This window comes from Sinocyclocheilus anshuiensis, unplaced genomic scaffold (assembly GCF_001515605.1).
Source record: "Sinocyclocheilus anshuiensis isolate Anshui unplaced genomic scaffold, SAMN03320099.WGS_v1.1 scaffold62, whole genome shotgun sequence".
NCBI classification, from domain to species: Eukaryota; Metazoa; Chordata; class Actinopteri; order Cypriniformes; family Cyprinidae; genus Sinocyclocheilus; species Sinocyclocheilus anshuiensis.
In genome coordinates, this window is record NW_015544180.1 from 470,697 (window position 1) to 478,474 (window position 7,778).

The window sequence follows — 7,778 nt, forward strand, 5'->3', positions numbered from 1 at the left end:
TTTTTTTACAGTCTATGATCTAGTGCGGTAAATGTATAGAATAGCGTGGCGACTGTTATATGGTTGTCAACGAATGGGATGCTACATTTTATTCAAAATACGTTGGTTCTTAATTAAATATCTTCAAAACTTTTTGGCCTTAAGATTTTCCCAAGAAATAGGCAAGAACAAACCTGATGTCCTCCATGATTCCTATTCTTCCCAACAACAAAGCACTAAAATGCAAAAAAAAAATCAATTCTAATTTAAAAATTGGGCAGTAGGAAATTTCCAGTAACATGTGAAGGCAGCATAACCTCTGCAGGAAAGTGACCCTTCAGGAGCAGAATTGGACACTGGTTTACAGCAAAGACTGTATGTCTGAAAGTACCAAGAGTGTCGTACAGATAACAAATAATTATCACAGTGCAGATCTTTGTGCAAACGCAAGTTGATATCTTTCTCCATCAGTTTCATGTGTTGGAGTTTCCTCAACTTTTGTTTGTCTGCATAATCCACGGGTGTCTAATCCTGCTCCTAGAGGCCCAGTGACCTGCAGAGTTTAGCTCCAACTTTAATAAAACACATCTGAACCAGCTAATCAAGGTCTTTAGGCTCACTAGAAACTTCCAGGCATATGTGTTAGAACTGGTTGCAGCTAAACTCTGCAGGACATTGGCCCTCCAGGAGCAGGATTGAACACCACTGTCCTAATCAAACATCCCTGATTCAACTCGTCAGTTTGTTATTACAGACTCCAAGACCTGAAATGGGTGGGTCAGATGAGAGAAACATACAAAATGTGTGCTGTTTGGGGTTCTACAGGACATGGGATGGGAACCACTGATGTGGACCAACTTTCGGGGAAGGAGTGTTTCTCTCCTGTTTTATTCAGGCTTGTTTTTAGATGGTGCAGTTGTTCCATCTTGGAACAAGACTTCCACCAGACTTGTTCTGTCAAGAGTCCCTTTGGCCAAGATCAGGCCTTCGACTCTTGTGAGTCCCACTAGGTCCATTTCAGGTTTCAGTCAGCTGGAGTGGCTCTCATATCTCTACCGTACTGCTTGAAGTGCGAGTGATACTGAAGCTCGGGAAGCATCATCCGAACACAAAACCCCTGATCCTGCAGCGACAGGTTCCCTCGCACCTCGTATCCCATGATAGTGGCCGTCTCCGTCTGCCATGGGCGGAGCAAGTCCTCCAGCTCTCCCGGCGGAACCTCAGCCCTGGACACGCATTTCTGTTGTATTTTCTCTGTAGAGGCCCTGAGCCGCGCCGCCTCCGCTTTCAACCTCTCCAACCCGAACTGAGCCGCCTTCTCCCAGAACACCTGCACGAAGAAGTCGTACAGCAGTGTGTCCAGCATGTTCCATGATCGCACTTTCTCCCGCATGTTCTCGTCCAGCTCCATCACACAGTTGCCAGCGCGAGCGTTAAGCCGAAGGTAAGCCACATCCGCGTGCTCCAGTCCGAGAAGAGCTCCCAGGAGAACCAGGGACTCGTCGAAGTGCTCTGCGATCATCACCAAGTGAAACGCTTCCTCCAGCTGAGCCAAGTCCTCCGGCCAGGAGCCGTTCCACTTCTGGTTGTTGAGCCCCATGTCAAAGCTCATTGGGTTCTTGGCAAGACCATTCCCAGGTTCCTTCGGGTCCCAAAAGGTTTCTGGAGAGTCCAGGAACACGGAGAGTGCAGATTTGCCTTTGTTGGCGGTGGCTCGGTGCGCACTGAAGAACGCTGGAATGATGGAGGTGTAGTACCCGAAGACCGACTCGAAGGTCTTGATCGGGTCTCGCAACAGCGTGATGAAGACCGTGTTCTGGGGCATAACCTTCCTCACCTCCCTCAGGTCCAAACGCATGTGACTGCAAAGCAAGTTGAACTGAGATGAACCCTCAGGCAGCTCGTCCACAAACGCCGCTCTGAATCTGAGACCGAGAGAGAGCGAGAGTGAAGAACTTGTTTGGATTAAAGCTCATTAGGTGTTTAATGGTCTGAAGAGGGAGCTCAAGAATACATTGTTAATGACTGACTGAATGACTTGATCCATCCACCCTACACTCTCGGAAAAGGTACAAAAGCTGTCACTGTAGCAGTACCCTTTCAAAAAAGTTACACCTTTGTACTTTCATTTACCCCTAAAGGGTGCCATTTAGTAGGGTATCGCCCCATTGACAACTTTTGTACCTTTTTTCAGTGTAGTGAAATATGATTTTATAGGCAGTGTTTTTTAAGGTAAATTTTGGGGCGCCATCCATTGGCGTTTGTTTACGATCGTATTTTGGCGACCTAGCATGGGTAGCTAAATTATGAATATCATTAAGACTGATTAGCATGGGAGTAACTAATTTGTTTGCAATCGCGGGCCCCCCAGAGGACATCGTTATGGGCCCTGTAAGTATTTCATTGTATTACAGTTGTGTTTTGGAGGCTTTTATGGATTTATCTTTTCTTAAATTGTCATTTGGTGCCCTAGATTGATCAACATGGTCCAATAGACTCATATTTTTCTCCTCCTGTTGTCTTTGACCCAGAATATTATCTAGTGAAGAGTTTGCAGCTGCCTGCGACCAAAGACGGCAGCAGAAGGTCATGCATTTCCAGAAGATCCTGCACCAAACCGCCTCTGAGATGAATGGGAACAGGTAATGCAGACCTGAGTACTCTGACTAACATGTAATTAAACTGAAACATTGTTGGAAACGTGATGTGTATTATGCATTGTGCTCATTTTACCTGTCTGGGTAGTTAAACTGGTACGTGCGGGAGGGAAAGGCAAAAGTGGCGCCCTCTCGTTCCCCGAGTCGAAACAGGATGTTCTGCACGGTGCTGCTGCCGGTCCGGTGTGTTTTCAGGAAGACCATGGGTGGATGTGCTCTCTGCCACTCGGCTCTGGCTGTCGGTGTGTGTTTGGGCGGTTGGTGTGTGTTTGGAGTGAGTGGTGATGTGTGTTTCCCAGCAGCTCTTCTCTGGTTCCTTCTGTCTGCTGTAGGTCTCAGTTCATAGGTTCTGTCGAGGAAACTTCAGGTTAGACGCCTTCTCCTCTGTCAGCTGACCAGATTTCTTTCTTTCTAATCTTTTCTTTGAACCATATTAAATTGCATCACTGACATGAGTATTAGCAGAAACTGTTTATATGATGACTCAGAAAGCACCAACAATAGAACGCACAAACGTGCATTACATGCATAAGCGTGTTAAGTGCACTTGCATACAGATATAAGGGATACAACAGATATAAGGGATGTTAGTTTTCTCAGCAGAAATTGACTTCAGTGAGCAAGTAACACACAATTAAATGTCATCATAAGCATTTAACACAAAACCAGGCCAGATTGCTGTCAAGGCATATTTGAGAATCCAAATGACCTGTTTTGTGGTGAACTTTCCTGTGTGGTTTCCTAGTGAACACCTCAATTCAGAAAACAGCTTTTGCATCAACCAAAGGAAACCATACCACATGATGTGCACCTTGTGTTGAGAAAACCATTTAAACAACCTTCAAACCTAATTTTAATTAAATAGAATTTGGTCTAGATCTACTTTTAAAAAGTTCTTAGATAGCTGTCCGTTTTAACCTTCAGTGTTTATCATTGAGAAACTATAATAGTTTTTAATATTATATGTAACCCCTCTCTCCCGGGTCCTCACCGCCACACCTTGTTCTTGTTCCGCGTGGGTCTTGGGCATGGGAGGTGGACGCACTAACAAGGAGGCTAAAGTCTGCAGCCTCTAGCATCAGTCGCTAGTGCGTCTCTTGAGATCAAAGGAGTGAGGTTTACCTGCACAGCACCTACTCACTGGCCTCCGTTACACTCACCCCTCTAAGCCTCACTCCCATCCGGGTCACGGCACCAATGTAACCCCTCGAGGAGTGAGGTTTACCTGCACAGCACCTACTCACTGGCCTCCGTTACACTCACCCCCCTAAGCCTCACTCCCATCCGGGTCACGGCACCAATGTAACCCCTCTCTCCCGGGTCCTCACTGCCACAGCTCGTTCTTGTTCCAAGTGGGTCTCAAACCTGGGTCTCCGGCATGGGAGGCGGACGCACTAACAAGGACGCTAAAGACTACAGCCCCTAGCGTCAGTCGCTAGTGCATCTCTTGAGATCAGGGGAGTGAGGTTTACCTGCACAGCACCTACCAGCTGGCCTCTGTCACACTGTTCTGCAATGCACATATTTATATCTTTATGTAACTAAAATAAATTATTTTATTACAAGGACTTACAATATGATACATCCTCTTAGGACCTTTCAAGTTAAGTTTCACTCTCATTCTCTCATCTTGATGGCTTGTTTCTCAGCTAAGCCAAGCAACAAGTTTCTTTCTCGCCAGATTTTGTAGTCTAGATTTTTGTACGTGCAGAGATATGCATACACTAACTGAAGTCTGTATGTGTTTACCTGCATAGCACCTACTCGCTGGCCTCCGTTACATATATAAAACTATTATAAACTATAATAATAATAGTTTTCTCAAGTTGAACTAAATGAGAAACGCTGCCTTTGCAACTAGCTGTAAAAAATACGTTTTGTTTTTGGGTATATATATATTTTATTTTATTTTATTTCAGTTAATGATTTTATGATTCAAGTTTTAGTTAACTATAATGCATTGAAAGTCACTTTGGATAAATGCATCTGCCAAATGTGTATAGTATTAAGAAACTATTATGGTTTTTATTAATATTTTGAATGCATTTTTATATTTTCCCTTGTTTTCTTGTTAATTCTAGTTTTTGGTTGTTATTTGTATTACTTTTTGGTTTTATTTTTTAAATATGTCTATAAGGTTTCTAGTAATTTTTGTTGTATTAAGTAGTATTATAGTATAAGTTAAACTAAATTAAAATAAGTTAAGTTTTTCTCTATTTTATTTCATTTCAGTTAAAGTTTATCTTATTTCAAGTAACAAAATTATTGTTTTAGTTTTAATTAACCATCAACCTGACGCTCTATTGATGCCAGGATCATGGGTTCGAATCCTTGAAGTTGCTTTGGATAAAAGCACCTGCCAAATGCAAAAGTAAACATGTCTAGTTTAGTATTCTACTAGCTAAAGTCTCTCACCTGTTGGTCTGTAGTGAGTGTGTGGCCAGGAGCGTGAGGAGCAGTAAGAGCGCTAACACCAGCAGTAAAGCGCTCACCCGGTGCCTCCACAGCCAGCGCAGACCCATCTCCACAAACACAAGCCTCTGTGGAGCTGCTGAACTGTCAGCGGTCTGTCTGTGATGTGAGGATTGTGAGGGCAGGATGGCCTCCTCTCACCCGTTTAATCCTGTAGGCCGGATCAGAGAAACAAACACACACACACACACACACACACACACACACTGATGCTTCTCACAGCTTCTGTCAGTCCTCCACACAGCACTTTAGATTCATTATAAGTACTGTCACAGCAGTCTGTGTTATGTTTTGTTTCAAGTGCCATTTCAAACAGGTTGCCATGGGTTAGTTAACGTGATCTAGTTGAGCCCCCGCTGGTAGATGCTGTAACTACACCTTTATGAGGGCAAAAAGCATCTGTTTCCTTTCAGAAATCCACGTTTGGGTTTTCTGCAGGTCTTAAAAAGTAAAAAAAAAAAGTCTTATTCGCCTTACAGAAATTAAGATATTCTAAAGCTCTCAAATCAGAGCAGAACGTCTTAAACTCACACCCCCGGTTTCACAGACAAGGCTTAAGCCTAGTCCTAGACTAAAATGCAAGTCTGAAGCTGTTTCAACTGAAAGAAACTTGCACTGACTGATCTTAAAATATATCAGTGCCTCTGTTTTGTCTCAAGATGCACACCAGTAATGTGTTTTCCAAGGCACGTTTATGAAAAATTACTTAAATGTCCTAATTGAACTATGGCCTAATCCTGGCTTAGTCTAAGCCCTGTCTGTGAAAGCAGGCCATAAAGTAACATCCTTAATTCAAGATACAGATGCAAAATGTAGACATGAAGTCTTGTTTTCTGAGAAACTGAACCAATGTTATGCTTAAAACAAGAACAAATATGACAACTAGTTTTCCCTTTGAATTAAGTTGTTTTTGCAGATTCCATTAGTAGATATTTGTTCTTGTTTTAATCATAAACTCACTTCATGTGATCAATTTCACACGTCATTTTGTTTCTCAAGCAAATGTATCTTGATTTAAGAATCTTTAGACATTTGCACTGAAAAAAAGAACATAATGACAAATCACGTTCCTTTAAATAGGTCTTAAATATACCTTCTTAAAGCCTGCAGAAACCCTGCGTGAATTCTGATGACACATGTCTTCCAAATATTTGTCTTTATATTGTAGATGTTTTAGTGCCTGGCTCTTTACAGAGACTCACAGCTCAGGATAGCTGAATTAAAGTGTTTCAAATATCACTTCAAACGAGAACAGAATCATACATTCAGTGGTTTTTCAAAGTGTGCATCTGTGTATGCTGATATTTCCCACAATCCTACACTACAGAAGAGTTTAAGATGGTTCTCAGTGAATTTTTCCAGTTTAACTGGTTTATTAGTTTGTTCACTGTGTTATTGTTACTTGTATGCAAATGACACGCTTTTATTACATCATATAAGGAATGATGAATATTGATCAGTGGCGTCCTCTAGTGGAGGGGAGTTATCTCAGCATCACACTCCTCTCTTTCATGAGTAATTGTGCACATGTTCCTGTGTTTATTTGTCAATGTAAAGCAGGAGCGACGAGTCTCATGCCGTAAATGCTACTCTGTTATTAAATAAGATAATTGCATGTTTTTTTTTTACGAGAAATGGCAGGTATGCATGTCAAGTGCACGTATGCAAATGAAGATTCTTCTCTTAAACTATTTCTTACTCCGACGCTTAATTAGGAATTCCGGCGAAACTCTTCAGTTGACTTCCTTCAGTTGACTTTGATGACACAGTCTAGTTGTTTTGGTTTTATTTGGGTCATTTTATTGCCTGTGAAGAACATAGGTAGTTTTTCTCCCTGAAGTATAGGCCTATTAATAGAAAGTATACTGGTGGTAACACTTTACAATAAGGTTCCATTAGTTTTAATGTTAGTTAATGTATGAACTAACATGAACAATACATTTATTACAGTATTTATTCATCTTTGTTCATGTTAGTTCATGAAAATACAGTCGTTCATGTTAATTCACAGTACATTAACTAATGGTAACAAATACAACTTTTGATTTTAATAATGCATTAGTAAATGTTGGAATTAACACTAACTAAGATTAATAAATGCTGTAAAAGTACTGTTCATTCTTAGTTCAACTAATAAACCTTATTGTAAAGTGTTACCAGTATATTTTGGATAAAGAAAATGAAGCTCATTTTTTGACCATTACATTTTTTTTTTAAATGAATTAATTTTTATTTTGTTGATTTTTTATTTATTTTTTAATAAAATTTAAGATCATTTTACTCTCAAATTTTCATGACTGCAATGCACAAAATTATTTAAATCATCACTGATATATATAAGTTCCCTTTCAGTCAGCCACGTTCGACGTTACGTCAGTCGTGGCTGACGAATTGGGATCTTGCCCGAGAGACCAATCACCTTCGAGTGTTAACTAAACAAGCCAGTGACAGTTGGCGTGCGTGTTTCGCCACGCGCACCCCGCCCCGCAGCGCTGGTATAAAAGGAGAGCGCGTGCAAACGCACATCAGCTTTTCGCTTCGGAGCCGAGCCTTCTACAAGACAAATCTCCGCGAGTGTTTTGAAAAACAGCTGGCGTTGGTGTTACGGCGTGTCAGCGGGGGTTGCCATCCAGGCTGCTGAAACCTCGGCGAGCTGCAGCTTTCATTATG

The 7,778-nt window shown here is 41.6% G+C and overlaps 1 protein-coding gene and 1 long non-coding RNA gene across 3 annotated transcripts; one reads left to right on the forward strand and one right to left on the reverse strand.

Moving 5' to 3' along the window:
• Nucleotides 1–759: 759 nt before the first annotated feature.
• Nucleotides 760–5,276, reverse strand: LOC107696343 (galactose-3-O-sulfotransferase 2). Of its 2 annotated transcripts, none has more exons than XM_016496640.1 (3): nucleotides 5,052–5,276; nucleotides 2,713–2,985; nucleotides 760–1,898 (listed from the first exon to the last, which is right to left on the reverse strand). In XM_016496640.1, exons 1-3 carry the CDS (start codon nucleotides 5,156–5,158, stop codon nucleotides 1,004–1,006), a joined length of 1,275 nt encoding a protein of 424 aa, XP_016352126.1. In that variant the 5' UTR covers nucleotides 5,159–5,276; the 3' UTR covers nucleotides 760–1,003. The 2 variants fall into 2 exon arrangements, with proteins under 2 accessions (XP_016352126.1, XP_016352125.1); XM_016496639.1 differs by having other exon boundaries at nucleotides 760–1,904.
• LOC107696358 (uncharacterized) lies at nucleotides 2,256–2,806 on the forward strand. Its single transcript, XR_001635084.1, has 3 exons — nucleotides 2,256–2,370; nucleotides 2,511–2,621; nucleotides 2,725–2,806. It is a non-coding gene; the product is annotated as an uncharacterized LOC107696358 (long non-coding RNA).
• Nucleotides 5,277–7,778: the final 2,502 nt, after the last annotated feature.

What these genes read in the sequence shown, in the direction of transcription:
- LOC107696343 (XM_016496639.1), bottom strand. Translation starts at nt 5,158, where the DNA reads ATGGGTCTGCGCTGGCTGTGGAGGCACCGGGTGAGCGCTTTACTGCTG. An exon ending in CACTCACTACAGACCAACAG is followed by an intron (nt 2,986 to 5,051) that starts GTGAGAGACTTT and finishes TTTCCTCGACAG; the next exon opens with AACCTATGAACTGAGACCTA. An exon ending in CAGTTTAACTACCCAGACAG is followed by an intron (nt 1,905 to 2,712) that starts GTAAAATGAGCA and finishes TCTCGGTCTCAG; the next exon opens with ATTCAGAGCGGCGTTTGTGG.